Source organism: Oncorhynchus mykiss, chromosome 11 (assembly GCF_013265735.2).
Source record: "Oncorhynchus mykiss isolate Arlee chromosome 11, USDA_OmykA_1.1, whole genome shotgun sequence".
NCBI lineage: Eukaryota > Metazoa > Chordata > Actinopteri > Salmoniformes > Salmonidae > Oncorhynchus > Oncorhynchus mykiss.
In genome coordinates, this window is record NC_048575.1 from 3251785 (window position 1) to 3279191 (window position 27407).

Consider the following 27407-nt stretch of genomic DNA (forward strand, 5'->3'; position numbering starts at 1 on the left):
CAGATGGGCCCTTTCAGCTCAGAGTTATTTGACAAAGACAGATTAAGACTGAGCCAGAAATACACATGCCCAAGGTGAGGATAATTACATTTAAAGTTTCAGAAGTATCAAACATCACGGCTAAGTGACAGACTGAGAAGGACCCAACAATACATATGGGAATAGTGACAGATTTTTTTTCACCTTGTCGGCTCGGGTATTCGAGCCCAGCGGCCTGTCGGTTACTAGCCAATGTTTTTTTAATGAAGCCGATGACTGAGGTGGTGTACTCCTCAATGCCATTGGATGAATCACATGAACATATTCCAGTCTGTGCTAGCGAAACAGTCCTGTAGCGTAGCATCTGCGGCATCCGACCACTTCCGTATTGAGCGAGTCACTGGTACTTCCTGCTTTAAGGTGGTCTAGAGATTTTTTTTATGAGGAGGATGGGATCCACCCAAATAATTTGTGTTCTTGGATCCTTTCACAGCACTATAAGGCTGCGTTAAGACACATTTATCAATGACCCAAAGCCCAGCTCAGTCAATACCTACAAATTGTGTCACTGGGTCGTCATAATGCTTCAGCATATGTACATTACACCAGAGGGTGTTGGAAGACACAATGTAAGTAACCTAATTTATGTCCCTCTAACTGCCCTGAATGCCTCTGCTGATTCCACAGTTATTGTATACTGGAATCATGTGCCAGAGTTGTATTGTTAGAACTGAGGCAGTGTGCCCTAGTAGGAAGTCCACTGTGTGTAGCTGAACCTGCACTATCAACTCAAACATAAATAACATGAGCATGTCTACTTCTGGAAGCTATTTTGTAAATGACGTCACCAAAGTCGAGGATCGGTAGGATAGTCAGTTTTACGAGGGTATGTTTGGCGGCGTGAGTGAATGAGGCTTTTTGCGAAATAGGAAGCCAATTCTAGATTGGACGATTCTGACTTAGAATATGTGGACAACTACAAATACCAAGCATGCATTTGGTTTTACTAGTGTTTAAGAGCAGTTGGAGGCCACGGAAGGAGAGTTGTATGGCATTGAAGCTCGTTTGGAGGTTAGTTAACTTCTTATGGCTGCAGGGGCAGTATTGAGTAGCTTGGATGAAAAGCTGCCCAATGTAAACAGCCAGCTCCTCAGTCTCAGTTGCTAATATATGCATGTTATTATTAGTGTTGGATAGAAAACACTAAAGTTTCCAAAACTGTCAATATATTGTCTGTGAGTATAACAAAACTGATATTGCAGGCGAAACCCAGAGGAAAATCAAAACAGGAAGTGGCTTCTATTTTGAAAACTTCATGTTCCATAGCCTCCGTTTGCTCCATTTAAAGGGATATCAACCACATTCCTTTCCCTATCGCTTCCTCAAGGTGTCAACAGTCTTCAGACATAGTTTCAGGCTTTTATTTTGAAAAATGAGCCAGAACGATAACATCGCGTCAAGTGGTCACATGAGTTTTGCTCGCGCAACAGAGTTTGGATAGGTATTGCTTTTCCCTCTCCTACTGTGAAAGACATTTGCAGTTGATATATTATCGATTATATATTTTAAAAACAACCTGAGGATTGATTATAAAAAAACGTTTGACATGTTTCTGTGGACATTACGGATATTATTTGGAATTTGTCTGCGTTGTCGTGACCGCTCTTTCCTGTGGATTTCTGAACATACCTCCGTTTGTTTGTCGCGTTATTTTGGATATAAAAACAATCTTTATAGAACATTTGTTGTGTAACTGGGAGTCTCGTGAAAACATCCGAAGATCAAAGGTAAACTATTAATTTGATTGCTTTTCTGATTTCCGTGACAAAGCTACCTGATGCTAAGTGTACTTAATGTTTTGTCTAGTGATCGATAAACAAACACTTGGATTGCTTTCACTGTAAAGCATCATTTAAAAAGCTGACACAACAGGTGGATTAACAAAAGGCTAAACTGTGTTTTCCTATATTGCAGTTGTGATTTCATGAATATAAATATTTATAGTAATATTCATTGAATGCTATTCAGCGGTTGTTGATGCCAATTATCTCGTTATGGCTGCAAGCCCGTTAACAAGTTAAAGGGAAAAAAAATCAAGCACCCCAGAAAAGTGCTAAAAATAGTTACATACATATGTGGCTTAAGAAACAAGGTTCATGAAATTAATAATTTGCTAGTAACAGATGACATTCATATTCTGACAATCTCTGAAATCATTTTTTTAGATAATAGCTTTTATGATACAGCAGTAGCAAAAAATACAGAAATGCCAAAGGTGGAGGTGTTTGCTGTTTACATTCAGAACCACATTCCTGTAAAGATTAGAGAGGATCTCATGTTAAATACTGTTGAAGTAATCTGGCTACAGGTTTATTTATTTATTTTTATTTTACCTTTATTTAACCAGGTAGGCAAGTTGAGAACAAGTTCTCATTTACAATTGCGACCTGGCCAAGATAAAGCAAAGCAGTTCGACAGATACAACAACACAGAGTTACACATGGAGTAAAACAAACATACAGTCAATAATAAAGTATAAACAAGTCTATATACAATGTGAGCAAATGAGGTGAGAAGGGAGGTAAAGGCAAAAAAAGGCCTTGGTGGCAAGGTAAATACAATATAGAAAGTAAAACACTGGAATGGTAGTTTTGCAATGGAAGAATGTGCAAAGTAGAAATAAAAATAATGGGGTGCAAAGGAGCAAAATAAATAAATTAATTAAATACAGTTGGGAAAGAGGTAGTTGATAGGGCTAAATTATATGTGGGCTATGTACAGGTGCAGTAATCTGTGAGCTGCTCTGACAGTTGGTGCTTAAAGCTAGTGAGGGAGATAAGTGTTTCCAGTTTCAGAGATTTTTGTAGTTCGTTCCAGTCATTGGCAGCAGAGAACTGGAAAGAGAGGCGGCCAAAGAAAGAATTGGTTTTGGGGGTGACTAGAGAGATATACCTGCTGGAGCGTGTGCTACAGGTGGGAGATGCTATGGTGACCAGCGAGCTGAGATAAGGGGGGACTTTACCTAGCAGGGTCTTGTAGATGACATGGAGCCAGTGGGTTTGGCGACGAGTATGAAGCGAGGGCCAGCCAACGAGAGCGTACAGGTCGCAATGGTGGGTAGTGTATGGGGCTTTGGTGACAAAACGGATTGCACTGTGATAGACTGCATCCAGTTTGTTGAGTAGGGTATTGGAGGCTATTTTGTAAATTACATCGCCAAAGTCGAGGATTGGTAGGATGGTCAGTTTTACAAGGGTATGTTTGGCAGCATGAGTGAAGGATGCTTTGTTGCGAAATAGGAAGCCAATTCTAGATTTAACTTTGGATTGGAGATGTTTGATATGGGTCTGGAAGGAGAGTTTACAGTCTAACCAGACACCTAAGTATTTGTAGTTGTCCACGTATTCTAAGTCAGAGCCGTCCAGAGTAGTGATGTTGGACAGGCGGGTAGGTGCAGGTAGTGATCGGTTGAAGAGCATGCATTTAGTTTTACTTGTATTTAAGAGCAGTTGGAGGCCACGGAAGGAGAGTTGTATGGCATTGAAGCTTGCCTGGAGGGTTGTTAACACAGTGTCCAAAGAAGGGCCGGAAGTATACAGAATGGTGTCGTCTGCGTAGAGGTGGATCAGAGACTCACCAGCAGCAAGAGCGACCTCATTGATGTATACAGAGAAGAGAGTCGGTCCAAGAATTGAACCCTGTGGCACCCCCATAGAGACTGCCAGAGGTCCGGACAACAGACCCTCAGATTTGACACACTGAACTCTATCAGAGAAGTAGTTGGTGAACCAGGCGAGGCAATCATTTGAGAAACCAATGCTGTTGAGTCTGCCGATGAGGATGTGGTGATTGACAGAGTCGAAAGCCTTGGCCAGATCAATGAATACGGCTGCACAGTAATGTTTCTTATCGATGGCGGTTAAGATATCGTTTAGGACCTTGAGCGTGGCTGAGGTGCACCCATGACCAGCTCTGAAACCAGATTGCATAGCAGAGAAGGTATGGTGAGATTCAAAATGGTCGGTAATCTGTTTGTTGACTTGGCTTTCGAAGACCTTAGAAAGGCATGGTAGGATAGATATAGGTCTGTAGCAGTTTGGGTCAAGAGTGTCCCCCCCTTTGAAGAGGGGGATGACCGCAGCTGCTTTCCAATCTTTGGGAATCTCAGACGACACGAAAGAGAGGTTGAACAGGCTAGTAATAGGGGTGGCAACAATTTCGGCAGATAATTTTAGAAAGAAAGGGTCCAGATTGTCTAGCCCGGCTGATTTGTAGGGGTCCAGATTTTGCAGCTCTTTCAGAACATCAGCTGAATGGATTTGGGAGAAGGAGAAATGGGGAAGGCTTGGGCGAGTTGCTGTTGGGGGTGCAGTGCTGTTGACAGGGGTAGGAGTAGCCAGGTGGAAAGCATGGCCAGCAGTAGAAAAATGCTTATTGAAATTTTCAATTATGGTGGATTTATCAGTGGTGACAGTGTTTCCTATCTTCAGTGCACTGGGCAGCTGGGAGGAGGTGTTCTTATTCTCCATGGACTTTACAGTGTCCCAGAACTTTTTTGAGTTAGTGTTGCAAGAAGCAAATTTCTGCTTGAAAAAGCTAGCCTTGGCTTTTCTAACTGCCTGTGTATAATGGTTTCTAGCTTCCCTGAACAGCTGCATATCACGGGGGCTGTTCGATGCTAATGCAGAACGCCATAGGACGTTTTTGTGTTGATTAAGGGCAGTCAGGTCTGGGGAGAACCAAGGGCTATATCTGTTCCTGGTTCTAAATTTCTTGAATGGGGCATGTTTATTTAAGATGGTTAGGAAGGCATTTTAAAAAAATATCCAGGCATCCTCTACTGACGGGATGAGGTCGATATCCTTCCAGGATACCCCGGCCAGGTCGATTAGAAAGGCCTGCTCGCTGAAGTGTTTCAGGGAGCGTTTTACAGTGATGAGAGGAGGTCGTTTGACCGCTGACCCATTACGGATGCAGGCAATGAGGCAGTGATCGCTGAGATCTTGGTTGAAGACAGCAGAGGTGTATTTAGAGGGGAAGTTGGTTAGGATGATATCTAAGAGGGTGCCCGTGTTTAAGGCTTTGGGGAGGTACCTGGTAGGTTCATTGATAATTTGTGTGAGATTGAGGGCATCAAGTTTAGATTGTAGGATGGCTGGGGTGTTAAGCATGTTCCAGTTTAGGTCGCCTAGCAGCACGAGCTCTGAAGATAGATGGGGGGCAATCAGTTCACATATGGTGTCCAGAGCACAGCTGGGGGCAGAGGGTGGTCTATAGCAGGCGGCAACGGTGAGAGACTTGTTTTTAGAAAGGTGGATTTTTAAAAGTAGAAGTTCAAATTGTTTGGGTACAGACCTGGATAGTAGGACAGAACTCTGCAGGCTATCTTTGCAGTAAATTGCAACACCGCCCCCTTTGGCAGTTCTATCTTGTCTGAAAATGTTGTAGTTTGGAATTAAAATGTCTGAATTTTTGGTGGTCTTCCTAAGCCAGGATTCAGACACAGCTAGAACATCCGGGTTGGCAGAGTGTGCTAAAGCAGTGAATAGAACAAACTTAGGGAGGAGGCTTCTAATGTTAACATGCATGAAACCAAGGCTATTACGGTTACAGAAGTCGTCAAAAGAGAGCGCCTGGGGAATAGGAGTGGAGCTAGGCACTGCAGGGCCTGGATTCACCTCTACATCGCCAGAGGAACATAGGAGTAGTAGAATAAGGGTGCGACTAAAAGCAATAAGAATTGGTCGTCTAGAACGTCTGGAACAGAGAGTAAAAGGAGGTTTCTGGGGGCGATAAAATAGCATCAAGGTATAATGTACAGACAAAGGTAAGGTAGGATGTGAATACAGTGGAGGTAAACCTAGGTATTGAGTGATGAAGAGAGAGATATTGTCTCTAGAAACATCATTGAAACCAGGAGATGTCATTGCATGTGTGGGTGGTGGAACTAATAGGTTGGATAAGGTATAGTGAGCAGGACTAGAGGCTCTACAGTGAAATAAGCCAATAAACACTAACCAGAACAGCAATGGACAAGACATATTGACATTAAGGAGAGGCATGCTTAGTCGAGTGATCAAAAGGGTCCAGTGAGTGGAGAGGTTGGTTTAGGGTCACGGCGATTTAGACAGCTAGCCAAGCCAACCGGTAGCAAGCTAGCATAGGATGGAGTCTGTTGTTAGCCACCTCTTGCGTTCGGTCAGTAGATTAGTGGGGTTCCGTGTGGTAGAGGGGATTAATCCAAATCACACAACAACAAAAATAAGAACAATAGATATAGTTATAGAGGCCCGAGAAGAAAACATAATAATTCAAATAAATAAATTGTCCGATTGTCTATTCAGATAGCAGCCGGAAAGACAGCTAACGGTTAGCGGGCCGCAGATGGGCGTTCCGGTAACGTCGCGACAGAGGAGCCAGCCGGATCTCCTTCAGGTAGATAACGTCGGCAGTCCGGTTGTGAAGGCCCGGTGGGGCTCCGCGTAGGCAGTGAAACGGGTCCGGATAGGTGACTGCAGCCCAGGAGTGAATGATGGAACTCAGGCGTGATTGACGGAGCTGGCTAGCACCGGAACAATCGATGTTTGCTCCGGAATCGACGAAAGCCGACTGTCACACGGATAGCAGCTAGCTAGCTGTGAGATCCGGGTATGAATGTCCAGAGAGCAGTTGAAATCCAGGGACATGGAGAGAAAAATTGGTCCGGTATGTTCCGTTCCGAGCCGCGCTGCGCCGTACAAAACTGGCGATAGATTTTCGATAGATTTTCGAACTAAAGGACAGCCGATGACCACAAACCGTGGTTAGCTTCTGATTAGCTTCTGGGCTAGCTCCTGGCTAGCTTCTGGCTAGTTTCTGGCCAGCCTCCTGGAGTTTCTGGCTAGCTTCCTGAAGGATTGCAGATCTGAGGTAAATAATACTTTTTTATAAATATAAATTGGTGAGGCTGGTTGCAGGAGAGTGTTTAGAAGATGAGTTGATGGAAAATAAAAATAAAATGTATGTGAAAAAAGTTGTAAATATATATATATACAGGACACGACAAGACGAGGACAAAGACGTCTGAACTGCTATGCGATCTTGGATGAAAGGTGCCTTTAGGTGCCTCACCTAAAGCCCATTCTGGTGGGAAGCTGCTATAGACCACCAAGTGCTAACAGTCAGTATCTGAATAACGTGTGAAATGCTTGATAATGTATGTGATATCAACAGAGTATCGTCGGAATGTATTCAGACTCCTTGACTTTTTCCACATTGTCACAGCCTTATTCTAAAATGGATTTAAATTGCCCCCACCCCCCATTAAACTACACACAATACCCCATAATGACAAAGCAAAAACAGTTTTTTAGAAAAATGTGCAAATGTATAAAAAAAATAGACTGAAATATCACATAAGTGATATGGCCGTCTAGCAATCATCAACAACCAACAGCTTGAATAATTTTTTTAAATAATAATGTGCATATATTGTACAATCCAGGTGTGCAAAGCTCTTAGTCTTCCCCAGCAAGTTGTAATCATTACCAAAGGTGACTGTAACATGTATTGACTCAGGGGTGTGAATACTTATGTAAATTAGATATCTGTTTTTACTGTCATTATGAGGAATGAGGTGTCTAGATGGATGAGGAAAAACAACAACATTTAATCTATTTCTGAATTCAGGCACCGTGTGGGTCTATACACCAAGGTGAAGCACAGGAAAATTCATGTACTTCGTTGCTTCTTTCTCTGAAACTCCAGAGTAGGCCGTCATTGTAAATAAGAATTTGTTCTTAAGTGAATTAAAGGTTAAATACAAAAATGTAAATGTGTTCCAATCACCTTCCTTCCCAACCAGGAAACGAACCAGATTATTTCCAATTCAAATGAAAAGGAAGAGATTTGTTAGTTCCTCCTAACCTGATATCAGGCACCTCCATGTAAAGATGAGCAGGATTCTCCTCACACCACTCGCTCTCCGTTCCAAATCACCCCGAGACGCCATCGGTTCAAATACACAGAATACCAGTACCACACCACAAAGCAGTTACATTTTACCAGACCTGCTTCGAAAAACGTTGTGTTGTGTGCATTTGTTTTACAAAAGCCAGCGGGGCAAATCTCTCCTATTGGTATGCTATACCTAAAAGGACAATAGCTTACCATGTACACTATAATCAGCATTATTACTATTAGCTACACTGACTCTACTACACATAGATGGTGTGATTTTGGCAGGAAACCAGATACCTGCTGAAACGGTTTGCATGATGGAATTGAAAGTCAAATCAGCCTCTATTTAAATAGACAACATTTTACCTCAGGTTTAAGTGTCTTTCAGTCTCAGATCTGTACCTACCTACCTACCCACCTACCCACCTACACTACCTACCCACCTACCTAACACTACCCACCCACCCAACTACCCTACCCAACTACCCTACCTACCTACCTACCCAACTACCCTACCTACCTACCAAACTACCCTACCTACCTACCCAACTACCCTACCTACCTATCCAACTACCCTACCTAACTACCTACACTACCTACCCACCTACCTAACACTACCCACCCACCCAACTACCCTACCCAACTACCCTACCTACCTACCTACCCAACTACCCTACCTACCTACCAAACTACCCTACCTACCTACCCAACTACCCTACCTACCTATCCAACTACCCTACCTAACTACCCAACCTACCTACCTACCTACCTACCTACCTACCTTAACTACCCTCCCTACATCTACATAACCTCAGCAAAAAAAAGAAGAAACGTCCTCTCACTGTCAACTGCGTTTATTTTCAAACTTAACATGTGTAAATATTTGTATGAACATAACAAGATTCAACATCTGAGACATAAACTGAACAAGTTCCACAGACATGTGACTAACAGAAATGGAATAATGTGTCCCTGAACAACAGCCAATCAGTTGTGTTGTGACATGGTAGTGGTGGAATACAGAAGATGGCACTATTTTGGTAAAATACCAAGTCCATATTATGGCAAGAACAGCTCAAATAAGCAAAGAGAAACGACAGTCCATCATTACTTTAAGACATGAAGTCAATCCGGAACATTTCAAGAAGTTTTAAAGTTTCTTCAAGTGCCGTCACGAAAACCATCAAGAGCTATAATGAAGCTGGCTCTCATGGGCCGCCACAGGAAATGAAGACTCAGAATGACCTCTGCTGCAGAGGATAAGTTCATTAGATTTAACTGCACCTCAGATTGCAGCCCAAATAAATGCTTCACAGAGTTCAAGTAACATACACATCTCAACATCAACAATTCAGAGGAGACTGCGTGAATCAGGCTTTCATGGTTGAATTTCTGCAAAGAAACCACTACTAAAGGACACCAATAATAAGAAGATACTTGTTTGGGCCAAGAAACACGAGCAATGGACATTAGACCAGTGGAAATCTGTCCTTTGGTCTGATGAGTCCAAATTTGAGATTTTTGGTTCCAACCGCCTTGTATTTACGAGACGCAGAGTAGGTGAACAGATGATCTTCGCCTTTGTGGTCCCAGCCGTGAAGCATGGAGGAGGTGGTGTGATGGTGCTTTGCTGGTGACAAGGTCTGTGATTTATTTATAATTCAGGGCAGACTTAACCATCAGGGCTACGACAGCATTCTGCAGTGATACACCATTCCATCAGGTTTGCGCTTAGTGGGACTATCGTTTGTTTTTCAACAGGACAATGACTCAACACACCTCCAGGCTGTGTAAAGGGCTATTTGACCAAGAAGGAGAGTGATTGAGTGCTGCATCAGTGCTGCATCAGATGACCTGGCCTCCAATCACCCGACCTCAACCCAATTGAGATGGTTTGGGATGAGTTGGACCGCAGAGTGAAGGAAAAACAGCCAACAAGTGCTCAGCATATGTGGGAACTCCTTCAAGAATATTGGAAAAGCATTCCAGGTGAAGCTGGTTAAGAGAATGCAAAGGCATGTGCAAAACTTACATGAAGGCAAAATACCATGGTACCATGGCATTTGGCATCATGCGGCAGGGACTAATGATTATCGAGTTAACGATGAATGGAGCAAAGTACAGAGAGATCCTTGATGAAAACCTGCTCCAGAGAGCTCAGGACCTCGGACTGGTGCGGAGGTTCACCTTCCAACAGGACAACAACCCTAAGCGCACAGCCAAGACAATGCAGTAGTGGCTTCGGGACAATTCTCTGAATGTCCTTGAGTGGCCCAGCCAGAGCCCAGGCTCTGCAGAGAAGAATGGGAGAAACTCATACCGAAGAAGACTGTAATCGCTGCCAAAGGTGTTTTAATAAAGTACTGACTAAATGTAATATATATTTGTTGTAATATGTAAATGTAATATATATTTGTTCCCCTTTTTTTTTTATTTATGTTCAATTAGCAAAAATGTAAAAAAAAAATATAAAACTGTTGTTGCTTTGTCATTATGGGGTGTCGATTGATGAGGGAAAAAATAACAATTGAATAATTTTTAGAATAAGGCTGTAATGTAACAAAATATGGACAAAGTCAAGGGGTCTGAATACTTTCAGTATGCACTGTATAAGCTACATTGTGTACACACACACACACACACACACACACACACACACACACGGTGAGTGTCCATCTGCTCTTTTGTGGTGACAGACCTTGTACTTTGGCCAGCATTTTATCTCAGTGTGTGTTTGTCACGATCCATCCCCATCTCTCTCTCCCACGCAGACACACACACACACAATCTGTCACAGGGCACAGCGGTGGCACCAGTCCCACACAGACAGTGGTTTTATAATTGTAATACGATTTCTACAGGTGGACACATCTAAAAAGGCCTTTCCCACCCTCTGCTGTAGAGCTGGGGAGGTGTGTGTGTGTGTGTGTGTGTAGATGGGGTGTTAGAGGGGAAACTAGTGGCATGGCTCCCACATGGACAAGATATGAAAGTTTGTTCCATTTTGGTTTACCTATTGCTGCTATCACTTTTGAAGGACAGACTGGGGCAAAATTAGCACGTCACCTTAATCTAGTTAAGATCTGTGCATCGCTTCCATAGTAATGTACACGACGGACATAAAGCCCAACCGCTAAACTGTAGCATCTTTCCATAGGTACCAACACGGATGGATACCATATACCATTATATCTTTAGCAGCATCTGTCACGACTGACTGGAATACGTGAGATAACGCCGCAGCGTTAGTTCCCCGTGTTTTTGGGGGTTGAGGAGAGGTGGAGGAACATCACCCTGACCCTCTCCCAGCCCAAACCTAGATCAGAGACCCTACTGAGTACGAGAGGAGAGGTTGAGGAACATCACCCTGACCCTCTCCCAGCCCAAACCTAGATCAGAGACCCTACTGAGTACGAGAGGAGAGGTTGAGGAACATCACCCTGATCCTCTCCCAGCCCAAACCTAGATCAGAGACCCTACTGAGTACGAGAGGAGAGGTTGAGGAACATCACCCTGACCCTCTCCCAGCCCAAACCTAGATCAGAGACCCTACTGAGTACGAGAGGAGAGGTTGAGGAACATCACCCTGACCCTCTCCCAGCCCAAACCTAGATCAGAGACCCTACTGAGTACGAGAGGAGAGGTTGAGGAACATCACCCTGACCCTCTCCCAGCCCAAACCTAGATCAGACACACTACTGAGTACGAGAGGTTGAGGAGAGGTTGAGGAACATCACCCTGACCCTCTCCCAGCCCAAACCTAGATCAGACACACTACTGAGTATGAGAGGAGAGGTTGAGGAACATCACCCTGACCCTCTCCCAGCCCAAACCTAGATCAGACACACTACTGAGTATGAGAGGAGAGGTTGAGAAACATCACCCTGACCCTCTCCCAGCCCAAACCTAGATCAGAGACACTACTGAGTATGAGAGGAGAGGTTGAGGAACATCACCCTGACCCTCTCCCAGCCCAAACCGAAATCAGACACACTACTGAGTACGAGAGGAGAGGGTGAGGAACATCACCCTGACCCTCTCCCAGCCCAAACCTAGATCAGAGACACTACTGAGTATGAGAGGAGAGGTTGAGAAACATCACCCTGATCCTCTCCCAGCCCAAACCTAGATCAGACACACTACTGAGTATGAGAGGTTGAGGAACATCACCCTGATCCTCTCCCAGCCCAAACCTAGATCAGACACACTACTGAGTATGAGAGGAGAGGTTGAGGAACATCACCCTGATCCTCTCCCAGCCCAAACCTAGATCAGACACACTACTGAGTATGAGAGGAGAGGTTGAGAAACATCACCCTGACCCTCTCCCAGCCCAAACCTAGATCAGACACACTACTGAGTAGGAGAGGAGAGGTTGAGGATAGGTTGAGAAACATCACATTGACCCTCTCCCAGCCCAAACCTAGATCAAAGACAATACTGAGTACGAGAGGAGAGGTTGAGGAACATCACCCTGATCCTCTCCCAGCCCAAACCTAGATCAGACACACTACTGAGTAGGAGAGGAGAGGTTGAGGAACATCACCCTGACCCTCTCCCAGCCCAAACCTAGATCAGACACACTACTGAGTAGGAGAGGAGAGGTTGAGGAACATCACCCTGATCCTCTCCCAGCCCAAACCTAGATCAGACACACTACTGAGTATGAGAGGAGAGGTTGAGGAACATCACCCTGACCCTCTCCCAGCCCAAACCGAAATAAGACACACTACTGAGTACGAGAGGTTGAGGAGAGGTTGAGAAACATCACCCTGATCCTCTCCCAGCCCAAACCTAGATCAGAAACACTACTGAGTAGGAGAGGAGAGGTTGAGGAACATCACCCTGACCCTCTCCCAGCCCAAACCTAGATCAGACACACTACTGAGTACGAGAGGAGAGGTTGAGGAACATCACCCTGATCCTCTCCCAGCCCAAACCTAGATCAGACACACTACTGAGTATGAGAGGAGAGGTTGAGGAACATCACCCTGATCCTCTCCCAGCCCAAACCTAGATCAGACACACTACTGAGTATGAGAGGTTGAGGAACATCACCCTGATCCTCTCCCAGCCCAAACCTAGATCTGACACACTACTGAGTACGAGAGGAGAGGTTGAAGAACATCACCCTGACCCTCTCCCAGCCCAAATCTAGATCACACATACTACTGAGTACGAGAGGTTGAGGATAGGTTGAGGAACATCACCCTGATCCTCTCCCAGCCCAAACCTAGATCAGACACACTACTGAGTACGAGAGGAGAGGTTGAGGAACATCACCCTGATCCTCTCCCAGCCCAAACCTAGATCAGACACACTACTGAGTACGAGAGGAGAGGTTGAGAAACATCACCCTGACCCTCTCCCAGCCCAAACCTAGATCAGACACACTACTGAGTATGAGAGGAGAGGTTGAGGAACATCACCCTGATCCTCTCCCAGCCCAAACCTAGATCAGACACACTACTGAGTACGAGAGGAGAGGTTGAGGAACATCACCCTGATCCTCTCCCAGCCCAAACCTAGATCAGACACACTACTGAGTACGAGAGGAGAGGTTGAGGAACATCACCCTGATCCTCTCCCAGCCCAAATCTAGATCACACATACTACTGAGTATGAGAGGTTGAGGTTAGGTTGAGAAACATCACCCTGATCCTCTCCCAGCCCAAACCTAGATCAGACACACAACTGAGTAGGAGAGGAGAGGTTGAGGAACATCACCCTGATCCTCTCCCAGCCCAAACCTAGATCAGACACACTACTGAGTATGAGAGGAGAGGTTGAGGAACATCACCCTGACCCTCTCCCAGCCCAAACCTAGATCAGACACACTACTGAGTAGGAGAGGAGAGGTTGAGGAACATCACCCTGATCCTCTCCCAGCCCAAACCTAGATCAGACACACTACTGAGTAGGAGAGGAGAGGTTGAGGATAGGTTGAGAAACATCACATTGACCCTCTCCCAGCCCAAACCTAGATCAAAGACACTACTGAGTATGAGAGGAGAGGTTGAGGAACATCACCCTGATCCTCTCCCAGCCCAAATCTAGATCACACATACTACTGAGTACGAGAGGTTGAGGTTAGGTTGAGGAACATCACCCTGACCCTCTCCCAGCCCAAACCTAGATCAGACACACTACTGAGTAGGAGAGGAGAGGTTGAGCAACATCACCCTGATCCTCTCCCAGCCCAAACCTAGATCAGACACACTACTGAGTAGGAGAGGAGAGGTTGAGGATAGGTTGAGAAACATCACATTGACCCTCTCCCAGCCCAAACCTAGATCAAAGACACTACTGAGTATGAGAGGAGAGGTTGAGGAACATCACCCTGATCCTCTCCCAGCCCAAACCTAGATCAGACACACTACTGAGTAGGAGAGGAGAGGTTGAGGAACATCACCCTGACCCTCTCCCAGCCCAAACCTAGATCAGACACACTACTGAGTAGGAGAGGAGAGGTTGAGCAACATCACCCTGATCCTCTCCCAGCCCAAACCTAGATCAGACACACTACTGAGTACGAGAGGTTGAGGAACATCACCCTGACCCTCTCCCAGCCCAAACCTAGATCAGACACACTACTGAGTATGAGAGGAGAGGTTGAGAAACATCACCCTGATCCTCTCCCAGCCCAAACCTAGATCTGACACACTACTGAGTACGAGAGGTTGAGGAACATCACCCTGATCCTCTCCCAGCCCAAACCTAGATCAGACACACTACTGAGTACGAGAGGAGAGGTTGAGAAACATCACCCTGACCCTCTCCCAGCCCAAACCTAGATCAGACACACTACTGAGTATGAGAGGAGAGGTTGAGGAACATCACCCTGATCCTCTCCCAGCCCAAACCTAGATCAGACACACTACTGAGTACGAGAGGAGAGGTTGAGGAACATCACCCTGATCCTCTCCCAGCCCAAACCTAGATCAGACACACTACTGAGTACGAGAGGAGAGGTTGAGGAACATCACCCTGATCCTCTCCCAGCCCAAATCTAGATCACACATACTACTGAGTATGAGAGGTTGAGGTTAGGTTGAGAAACATCACCCTGATCCTCTCCCAGCCCAAACCTAGATCAGACACACAACTGAGTAGGAGAGGAGAGGTTGAGGAACATCACCCTGATCCTCTCCCAGCCCAAACCTAGATCAGACACACTACTGAGTATGAGAGGAGAGGTTGAGGAACATCACCCTGACCCTCTCCCAGCCCAAACCTAGATCAGACACACTACTGAGTAGGAGAGGAGAGGTTGAGGAACATCACCCTGATCCTCTCCCAGCCCAAACCTAGATCAGACACACTACTGAGTAGGAGAGGAGAGGTTGAGAAACATCACATTGACCCTCTCCCAGCCCAAACCTAGATCAAAGACACTACTGAGTATGAGAGGAGAGGTTGAGGAACATCACCCTGATCCTCTCCCAGCCCAAATCTAGATCACACATACTACTGAGTACGAGAGGTTGAGGTTAGGTTGAGGAACATCACCCTGACCCTCTCCCAGCCCAAACCTAGATCAGACACACTACTGAGTAGGAGAGGAGAGGTTGAGCAACATCACCCTGATCCTCTCCCAGCCCAAACCTAGATCAGACACACTACTGAGTAGGAGAGGAGAGGTTGAGGATAGGTTGAGAAACATCACATTGACCCTCTCCCAGCCCAAACCTAGATCAAAGACACTACTGAGTATGAGAGGAGAGGTTGAGGAACATCACCCTGATCCTCTCCCAGCCCAAACCTAGATCAGACACACTACTGAGTAGGAGAGGAGAGGTTGAGGAACATCACCCTGACCCTCTCCCAGCCCAAACCTAGATCAGACACACTACTGAGTAGGAGAGGAGAGGTTGAGCAACATCACCCTGATCCTCTCCCAGCCCAAACCTAGATCAGACACACTACTGAGTACGAGAGGTTGAGGAACATCACCCTGACCCTCTCCCAGCCCAAACCTAGATCAGACACACTACTGAGTATGAGAGGAGAGGTTGAGAAACATCACCCTGATCCTCTCCCAGCCCAAACCTAGATCTGACACACTACTGAGTACGAGAGGTTGAGGAACATCACCCTGATCCTCTCCCAGCCCAAACCTAGATCAGACACACTACTGAGTACGAGAGGAGAGGTTGAAGAACATCACCCTGATCCTCTCCCAGCCCAAACCTAGATCAGACACACTACTGAGTACGAGAGGAGAGGTTGAGGAACATCACCCTGATCCTCTCCCAGCCCAAACCTAGATCAGACACACTACTGAGTAGGAGAGGAGAGGTTGAGGAACATCACCCTGATCCTCTCCCAGCCCAAATCTAGATCACACATACTACTGAGTACGAGAGGTTGAGGTTAGGTTGAGAAACATCACCCTGATCCTCTCCCAGCCCAAACCTAGATCAGACACACTACTGAGTAGGAGAGGAGAGGTTGAGGAACATCACCCTGATCCTCTCCCAGCCCAAACCTAGATCAGACACACTACTGAGTATGAGAGGAGAGGTTGAGGAACATCACCCTGACCCTCTCCCAGCCCAAACCTAGATCAGACACACTACTGAGTAGGAGAGGAGAGGTTGAGGAACATCACCCTGATCCTCTCCCAGCCCAAATCTAGATCAGACACACTACTGAGTACGAGAGGTTGAGGAGAGGTTGAGGAACATCACCCTGACCCTCTCCCAGCCCAAACCTAGATCAGACACACTACTGAGTACGAGAGGAGAGGTTGAGGAACATCACCCTGATCCTCTCCCAGCCCAAACCTAGATCAGACACACTACTGAGTATGAGAGGAGAGGTTGAGGAACATCACCCTGACCCTCTCCCAGCCCAAACCTAGATCAGAGACACTACTGAGTATGAGAGGAGAGGTTGAGGAACATCACCCTGACCCTCTCCCAGCCCAAACCTAGATCAGACACACTACTGAGTAGGAGAGGAGAGGTTGAGGATAGGTTGAGAAACATCACATTGACCCTCTCCCAGCCCAAACCTAGATCAAAGACACTACTGAGTATGAGAGGAGAGGTTGAGGAACATCACCCTGATCCTCTCCCAGCCCAAATCTAGATCACACATACTACTGAGTACGAGAGGTTGAGGTTAGGTTGAGGAACATCACCCTGACCCTCTCCCAGCCCAAACCTAGATCAGACACACTACTGAGTAGGAGAGGAGAGGTTGAGCAACATCACCCTGATCCTCTCCCAGCCCAAACCTAGATCAGACACACTACTGAGTAGGAGAGGAGAGGTTGAGGATAGGTTGAGAAACATCACATTGACCCTCTCCCAGCCCAAACCTAGATCAAAGACACTACTGAGTATGAGAGGAGAGGTTGAGGAACATCACCCTGATCCTCTCCCAGCCCAAACCTAGATCAGACACACAACTGAGTACGAGAGGTTGAGGAACATCACCCTGATCCTCTCCCAGCCCAAATCTAGATCACACATACTACTGAGTACGAGAGGTTGAGGTTAGGTTGAGAAACATCACCCTGATCCTCTCCCAGCCCAAACCTAGATCAGACACACTACTGAGTATGAGAGGAGAGGTTGAGAAACATCACCCTGATCCTCTCCCAGCCCAAACCTAGATCAGACACACTACTGAGTATGAGAGGAGAGGTTGAGAAACATCACCCTGATCCTCTCCCAGCCCAAACCTAGATCTGACACACTACTGAGTACGAGAGGTTGAGGAACATCACCCTGATCCTCTCCCAGCCCAAACCTAGATCAGACACACTACTGAGTACGAGAGGAGAGGTTGAGGAACATCACCCTGATCCTCTCCCAGCCCAAACCTAGATCAGACACACTACTGAGTAGGAGAGGAGAGGTTGAGGAACATCACCCTGATCCTCTCCCAGCCCAAACCTAGATCAGACACACTACTGAGTACGAGAGGAGAGGTTGAGGAACATCACGTTGATTCTCTCCCAGCCCAAACCTAGATCAGACACACTACTGAGTACGAGAGGAGAGGTTGAGGAACATCACCCTGATCCTCTCCCAGCCCAAACCTAGATCAGACACACTACTGAGTACGAGAGGTTGAGGAACATCACCCTGACCCTCTCCCAGCCCAAACCTAGATCAGACATACTACTGAGTACGAGAGGTTGAGGAGAGGTTGAGAAACATCACCCTGACCCTCTCCCAGCCCAAACCTAGATCAGACACACTACTGAGTACGAGAGGTTGAGGAGAGGTTGAGAAACATCACCCTGATCCTCTCCCAGCCCAAACCTAGATCAGACACACTACTGAGTACGAGAGGAGAGGTTGAGGAACATCACCCTGATCCTCTCCCAGCCCAAACCTAGATCAGACACACTACTGAGTATGAGAGGAGAGGTTGAGGAACATCACCCTGATCCTCTCCCAGCCCAAACCTAGATCAGACACACTACTGAGTACGAGAGGAGAGGTTGAGGAACATCACCCTGATCCTCTCCCAGCCCAAACCTAGATCAGACACACTACTGAGTATGAGAGGAGAGGTTGAGGAACATCACCCTGATCCTCTCCCAGCCCAAACCTAGATCAGAGACCCTACTGAGTAGGAGAGGAGAGGTTGAGGAACATCACCCTGATCCTCTCCCAGCCCAAACCTAGATCAGACACACTACTGAGTACGAGAGGTTGAGAAACACATGCTGACATCAGATAGGTTTAATCCACGTGTCAAATATGTTGTGTGGTGTGGTAGTATAGTGTAGTGTGGTAGTGTGGAAGTATAGTGTAGTGTGTTAGTGTGGGAGTATAGTGTAGTGTGGTAGTGTGGGAGTATAGTGTGGTAATATAGTGTGGTAGTATAGTGTAGTAGTATAGTGTGGGAGTATAGTGTGGTAATATAGTGTGGTAGTATAGTGTGGCAGTATAGTGTGGCAGTATAGTGCGGTAGTATAGTGGGGTAATATAGGGTGGTAATATAGTGTGGCAGTATAGTGTGGCAGTATAGTGTGGCAGTATAGTGTGGTAATATAGTGCGGTAGTATAGTGCGGTAATATGGTGTGGTGGTATATTGTGGTAGTGTGGGAGTATAGTGTGGTAGTGTGGTAGTATAATGTGGTAGTATAGTGTGGTAGTATAGTGTGGCAGTATAGTGTGTGAGTATAGTGTGGTAATATAGTGTGGTAATATAGTGTGGTAGTGTGGTGGTATAGTGTGGTACTATAGTGTGGTAGTATAGTGTGGTAGTATAGTGTGGTAGTATAGTGTGGCAGTATAGTGTGGCAGTGTGGGAGTATAGTGTGGTAGTATAGTGTGCTAGTAGAGTGTGGTAGTGTGGTAGTATAGTGTGGTTGTATAGTGTGGCAGTGTGGGAGTATAGTGTGGCAGTGTGGGAGTATAGTGTGCTAGTATAGTATGGTACTATAGTGTGGCAGTGTGGGAGTATAGTGTGGGAGTATAGTGTGGTAGTATAGTGTGGTAGTATAGTGGGATAGTGTGGTAGTATAGTGTGGTTGTGTGGGAGTATGGTATAGCAGTGTGGGAGTATAGTGTGGTAGTGTGGCAGTATAGTGCGGTAGTATAGTGCGGGAGTATAGTGTGGTAGTGTGGTGGTATAGTGTGGTAGTAGAACAACAGAACAAGGACAGCAGGTGGGGGTAACAGAACAAGGACAGCCGGTGGGGGTAACAGAACAAGGACAGCAGGTGGTGGTATCAGAACAAGGACAGCAGGTGGGGGTAACAGAACAAGGATAGCAGGTGGGGGTAACATAACAAGGACAGAGGACAGCAGGTGGGGGTATCAGAACAAGGACAGCAGGTGGGGGTAACAGAACAAGGATAGCAGGTGGGGGTAACATAACAAGGACAGAGGACAGCAGGTGGGGGTAACAGAACAAGGACAGCAGGTGGGGGTAACAGAACAAGGACAGCAGGTGGGAGTAACAGAACAAGGACAGCAGGTGGGGGTAACAGAACAAGGACAGCCGGTGGGGGTAACAGAACAAGGACAGAGGACAGCAGGTGGGGGTATCAGAACAAGGACAGAGGACAGCAGGTGGGGGTAACAGAACAAGGACAGCAGGTGGGGGTAACAGAACAAGGACAGAGGACAGCAGGTGGGGGTATCAGAACAAGGACAGCAGGTGGGGGTAACAGAACAAGGATAGCAGGTGGGGGTAACATAACAAGGACAGAGGACAGCAGGTGGGGGTAACAGAACAAGGACAGCAGGTGGGGGTAACAGAACAAGGACAGCAGGTGGGAGTAACAGAACAAGGACAGCAGGTGGGGGTAACAGAACAAGGACAGCCGGTGGGGGTAACAGAACAAGGACAGAGGACAGCAGGTGGGGGTATCAGAACAAGGACAGAGGACAGCAGGTGGGGGTAACAGAACAAGGACAGCAGGTGGGGGTAACAGAACAAGGACAGAGGACAGCAGGTGGGGGTAACAGAACAAGGACAGCAGGTGGGGGTAACAGAACAAGGACAGCAGGTGGGGGTATCAGAACAAGGACAGCAGGTGGGGGTAACATAACAAGGACAGCAGGTGGGGGTAACAGAACAAGGATAGCAGGTGGGGGTAACATAACAAGGACAGAGGACAGCAGGTGGGGGTAACAGAACAAGGATAGCAGGTGGGGGTAACAGAACAAGGACAGCAGGTGGGGGTAACAGAACAAGGACAGCAGGTGGGGGTAACAGAACAAGGATAGCAGGTGGGGGTAACATAACAAGGACAGAGGACAGCAGGTGGGGGTATCAGAACAAGGACAGCAGGTGGGGGTAACAGAACAAGGATAGCAGGTGGGGGTAACATAACAAGGACAGAGGACAGCAGGTGGGGGTAACAGAACAAGGACAGCAGGTGGGGGTAACATAACAAGGACAGAGGACAGCAGGTGGGGGTAACAGAACAAGGACAGCAGGTGGGGGTAACATAACAAGGACAGAGGACAGCAGGTGGGGGTAACAGAACAAGGACAGCAGGTGGGGGTAACAGAACAAGGACAGCAGGTGGGGGTAACAGAACAAGGACAGCAGGTGGGGGTAACAGAACAAGGATAGCAGGTGGGGGTAACATAACAAGGACAGAGGACAGCAGGTGGGGGTAACAGAACAAGGACAGCAGGTGGGGGTAACAGAACAAGGATAGCTAGGAAAGACACACACCGGCATTAGAACAACGAACATGCAAAGGACACAGACACTGGGTGTCATAGCAACAGAGAAAACAGCAGACAGACAGAGACACCTCATATATTCAGCCTGATCACTAGAAATAGACGTAGATTTTGGACGTTTGAAAAGATCCTGACAACGTGGATATATGTCTTCCTCAGCCCTGCACTGGGCGCAAAATCATGATGCTCGGCAACCCGGTAGCCGTGCGGAATGAACGCGTCAAAAATAGACGTTTGTCCATAATACGTTGAATTTCGAATGGAAACTGAAATCTTGTTGCAAATTTGAAATTGAATTTCCTTTTGGGTACTTCAGATCACCACAGGACACCGTAATCACCTCTGACCTTCCGTGTGGCCTTATCACATGTAAAATATATAAAATAAGATGATTTTAAAATAAGAACACAATGACAATGCTGTAACACATTATCCTAAACATAAACCATCAACTTAGTCAATCTCATTGGTGTTTAAAATGAGGGTGTCAGCATGAAATATAATTTGAATGTCTTTGTTTTAAATGTTTTGGTGCTAAACTGGTGGTAGTTATGAAAAATGACAATAATTGGAAGAGTTGCGGGGCTAATTTAAAATAATTACATTGTTGATTACATGCTTTTTTTTCATTAATTAGGCTATTTTATCATGAACAATATGGTCTATCCACTAGAAATTCGTGGACAATATGGACACAGACGTAAAAAAAGTATACATTTGTCAAGTATGAATTCAGTCACCAAAACTGCCAAAGATTAAATTACTGGTAGCTTTGCAACCTTAAACCCCCCCCCCGGCGGTGTGCCAATAACAACTCACTTTGTTTGATAAGTCTCTTGTCGGCCACCAGGACGTTCTCACCGTCCACCACGATGACCTTTCCGTCCCGCGGCCCCACGGCGAAGTTATCGAAGCTCACGTCCAGCAGGTAGAGGGCGAACTCAAAGTCGTTGTTGGTGAGCTGCTCAGCGATGTCCATCAGCTGTCGGGCCAGGTCGACCCTCTTGTCCCACGGAGCGTTGTAGAAAGACCACAGCTCCTCGCCGACGTAGTTCACCGCCACCACGCGACCACACGCTCCCAGGTACTTGGCGAACGGCCAGCCCTCGTCTGACGGGAAACTCTGCAGGGGAGGAAGGAGGGATGTTGGTTATTAGGAGAAAGCGGTATGGAGGAAAGAAGGGTTGGAACCCTGGTCTAACAGAAAGCTCTGAATGAAGAAGTCCTGTTTTCATTTAAAACAGGAAAAACATCACCATATGAAGAGATATTGGGGGACATAGGAGGGATGAAGATCATTTGAGAAGAGAGGTGGAAGGAAGAGGAGATTAATACCCAGCGATAATGTAGAAGGCTGTGCCTGATATATACACAGAAAAACACAAAGTTTGACATGTGGGTGTAGCATGGCTTGTGTGGAGCCCTCAGCTACAGTAAAACAGGCCATTATAATTACAAATACAGTAACACCAATGGATGTCAATGTTAATGGCTGTCACTCATTGAATCAGATGGCTCATTCATTACAAAACCCACTGATCTTCCCACTGATTACTACATTAATGTTTTTTTTCTTTCATTGGCAATATTAGGAAATTTAGGCGTGACATTGCCAGCATACAAACGCTGGACACTACACATCCAAGTATATCTGAACAAATTATGAAAGACAATAATTGTAATTTTGAATTCCGTAAAGTGAGTGTGGAAGAGGTGAAATAATTATTGTTGTCTATCAACAATGACAAGCCACCCGGGGTCTGACAACTTGGATGGAAAATTACTGAGGATAATAGAGGACGATATTGCATCTCCTATTTGCCATATCTTCGATCCAAACCTACTAGAAAGTGTGCCCCCTCAGGCCTGGAGGGAGGCTAAAGTCATTCCCCTACCTAATAGAATAGTAAAGCCCCCTTTACTGGCTCAAATAGCCGACCAATCAGCCGGTTACCAACCCTTAGTAAACTTCTGGAACAAATGGTGTTTGACCAGATACAGAGCTATTTTACAGTAAACAAATTGACAACAGACTTTCAGCACAGTTATAGGGAAGGACATTCAACAAGCACAGCACTTACACTAATGACTCATGATTAACAAAACAGCCCCCACAATATTTTTAAATCAGACTTCAGTGCGGCTTTTGACATTATCGATCATAGTCTGCTGCTGGAAAAACTTGTGTGTTATGGCTTTACACTCCCTGCTATAATCTGGATAAAGAGTTACCTGTCTAACAGAACACAGAGGGTGTTCTTTAATGGAAGCCTCTCAAACATAATCCAGTTAGAATCAGGAATTCCCCAGGGCAGCTGTTTAGGCCCCTAACTTTTCAATCTTGACTAATGACATGCTCTTTGAGTAAAGCCAGAGTGTCTATGTATGCGGATGACAACACTTTACACATCAGCTACCACAGTGACTGAAATGACTGCAACACTTAACAAAAAAGCTGCAGTTAGTTTCAGAGTGGGTGGCAAGGAATACGTTAGTCCTAAATATTTCCAACACTAAAAGCATTGCATTTGGGACAGATCATTCCCTAAACCTCAACTAAAACGTTGAATAAATAATGTGGAAATTGAGCGAGTTGAGATGACTAAACTGCTTGGAGTAACCCTGGATTGTAAACTGTCATGGTCAAAACATATTGATACAACAGTAGCTAAGATGGGGAGAAGTCTGTCCATAATAAAGCACTGCTCTGCCTTCTTAACAGCACTATCAACAAGGCAGGTCCTACAGGCTCTAGTTTCTACCTTCTTAACAATACTATCAACAAGGCAGGTCCTACAGGCCCTAGTGTCTACCTTCTTAACAACACTATCAACAAGGCAGGTCCTAAAGGCCCTAGTTTCTACCTTCTTAACAGCACTATCAACAAGGCAGGTCCTACAGGCCCTAGTTTCTACCTTCTTAACAGCACTATCAACAAGGCAGGTCCTACAGGCGCTAGTTTCTACCTTCTTAACTTCTTCGATATAGGGGGCGCTCTTTAAATTTTTGGATGAAAAACGTTCCCGTTTTAAACAAGATATTTTGTCACGAAAAGATGCTCGACTATGCATATAATTGACAGCTTTGGAAAGAAAACACTGACGTTTCCAAAACTGCAAAGATTTTGAAGGCGCTGTGTTCCAATGTCTCCTTATATGGCTGTGAATGGAACAGGAATGAGCTTACACTTTCTGTCGTTTCCCCAAGGAAATGCATTGTGACGCATTTGTAGGCATATCATTGGAAGACTGACCATTTTACACTACATCTACCAGGTGCTCGCTTGGTGTCCTCCGTCGCAATTATTGCGTAATCTCCAGCTACGTGTATTTTTCCGTTTACTTCCAAGGAGAAACCCAACTGCCACGAATGATTTATCATCGAATAGATATGTGAAAAACACCTTGAGCTTTGATCATAAACAACGGTTTGCTATGTTTCAGTCGATATTATGGAGTTAATTTGGAAAAAAGTTTGGCGTTGTAATGACTGAATTTTCTGGGGTTTTTCTTAGCCAAACGTGATGAACAAAACGGAGCGATTTCTCCTACACAAATAATATTTTTGGAAAAAATGAACATTTGCTATCTAACTGAGAGTCTCCTCATTGAAAACATCCGAAGTTCTTCAAAGGTAAATTATTTTATTTGAATGCTTTTCTTGTTTTTGTGAAAATGTTGCCTGCTGAATGCTAGGCTTAATGCTATGCTAGGCTATCAATACTCTTACACAAATGCTTGTGTAGCTATGGTTGAAAAGCATATTTTGAAAATCTGAGATGACAGTGTTGTTAACAAACGGCTAAGCTTGTGAGTGAATATATTTATTTCATTTCATTTGCGATTTTCATGAATAGTTAACGTTGCGTTATGCTAATGAGCTTGAGGCTATGATTACGTTCCTGGATACGGGATTGCTCGACGCAAGAAGTTAACAACACTATCAACAAGGCAGGTCCTACAGTCTCTAGGTTTGTTGCACCTGGACCACTGTTCACTGTTAGCTCAGAACAGAGCAGCACGGCTGGCCCTTAAATGTTCACAGAGAACTAACTAACTAACACAGAGAACTAATATTAATCATATGCATGTGAATCTCTCATGGTGGAGGAGATATTGACTTCATCACTACTTGTCTTTGTAAGAAGTGTTGACATGTTGAATGCACCGAGATTTAAACTGTTTAAACTACTAACACACAGCTCAGACACCCATGCATACCCCACAAGACATGCCACCAGAGATCTGTTTAAACTACTGGCACACAGCTCAGACACCCATGCATACCCCACAAGACATGTCACCAGAGATCTGTTTAAACTACTGGCACACAGCTCAGACACCCATGCATACCCCACAAGACATGCCACCAGAGAACTGTTTAAACTACTAACACACAGCTCAGACACCCATGCATCTCATGTTTTTCCATGGTTTCTCATGGTTTCTCATGGGTTCTCATCTCATCTCCAGTTTCTTGTTTTTCTTTGTGCCTTTTGTAAATGAGCAATGAGGTGTCACCATTAGATTGAGGTTATTTTTCTCGTCATGTTTTTCATTTTCAAGACATGCCACCAGAGGTATCTTCATAGTCCCCAAGTCCAGAACAGATTATGGGAGGCGCACAGTACTACATAGAGCCATGACTACATGGAACTCTATTCCACAGTACTACATAGAGCCATGACTACATGGAACTCTATTCCACAGTACTACATAGAGCCATGACTACATGGAACTCTATTCCACAGTACTACATAGAGCCATGACTACATGGAACTCTATTCCACAGTACTACATAGAGCCATGACTACATGGAACTCTATTCCACAGTACTATATAGAGTCATGACTACATGGAACTCTATTCCACAGTACTACATAGAGCCATGACTACATGGAACTCTATTCCACATCAGGTAACTGATGCAGCAGTAGAATCAGATTTAAAAAAAGAGATAAAATACACCTGATGGAACAGAGGGGACAGTGAAGCAACACAAACATAGGCACAGACACATGCATACACACACAATAACATACGCACTATACATACACACGTACACACAGATTTTGTGTTGTAGATATGTGGCAGTGGAGTATGGGTCTGAGGGCACACACTTACTGATTCTGTCGTGTATTGTAACGTTTTAAAACTGTATAACTACCCTAAACTTTGCCGGACCCCATGAAGAGTAGCTGCTGCCTTGGCAGGAACTAATGGGGATCCATAATAAACCCCAGGAAGAGTAGCTGCTGCCTTGGCAGGAACTAATGGGGATCCATAATAAACCCCAGGAAGAGGAGCTGCTGCCTTGGCAGGAACTAATGGGGATCCATAATAAACCCCAGGAAGAGTAGCTGCTGCCTTGGCAGGAACTAATGGGGATCCATAATAAACCCCAGGAAGAGTAGCTGCTGCCTTGGCAGGAACTAATGGGGATCCATAATAAACCCCAGGAAGAGTAGCTGCTGCCTTGGCAGGAACTAATGGGGATCCATAATAAACCCCAGGAAGAGTAGCTGCTGCCTTGGCAGGAACTAATGGGGATCCATAATAAACCCCAGGAAGAGTAGCTGCTACTTTGGCAGGAACTAATGGGGATCCATAATAAACCCCAGGAAGAGTAGCTGCTACTTTGGCAGGAACTAATGGGGATCCATAATAAACCCCAGGAAGAGTAGCTGCTGCCTTGGCAGGAACTAATGGGGATCCATAATAAACCCCAGGAAGAGTAGCTGCTGCCTTGGCAGGAACTAATGGGGATCTATAATAAATACAAATTCAATTGGAGAGTGTAAATTACAGAGTGAGGCTGTGTTGGTATCACAGGCTTTAATAAAAACACAGATACAGCAGGCAGTTGATGGTTTGAGTTGTTACTGAGCTGGTAAACGCTGGTTAAACAATTAGTTGTTCTGTGATACTAGTTAAAATAGCCAGTTAGCCTAGCATCAGTGCCAGGGCTGGTAAATAGCCAGTTAGCCTAGCATCAGTACCAGGGCTGGTAAATTCAACATTTTGTGTTGTCATTATGAGCTGCATTGTGAGGGAAATGTATCTTCGAATTTGATTTTGGCCTCCGTCCTTGTTATGTGTGTATTTGGAAGGAAGCAGCTTCAATATTGCAGTAAGGCGCACACACACACACACACACACACACACACACACACACACACACACACACACACACACACACACACACACCTGAAATGAGGAGTGAGTGCTACAGCTGTAGATGGCTGGAATAAATTAGGGGAAAATGAAAAACCATGGCTGCCAGTCCGCCAGCCATGCTGCCAGTCCGTTAGCCATGCTGCC

General features: G+C 45.6%; 1 protein-coding gene across 2 annotated transcripts in view; it reads right to left on the reverse strand.

The window, feature by feature from the left end:
* Window positions 1–27407, reverse strand: part of LOC110535171 (divergent protein kinase domain 2A) — a 98414-nt gene that overhangs the window by 14618 nt on the left and 56389 nt on the right. For both annotated transcript variants that reach the window (XM_036934663.1, XM_036934662.1), the window contains exon 3: window positions 21907–22210. In XM_036934663.1, the coding sequence (XP_036790558.1) occupies window positions 21907–22210 (304 nt within the window). The remainder of the gene's footprint in view (window positions 1–21906; window positions 22211–27407) is intronic.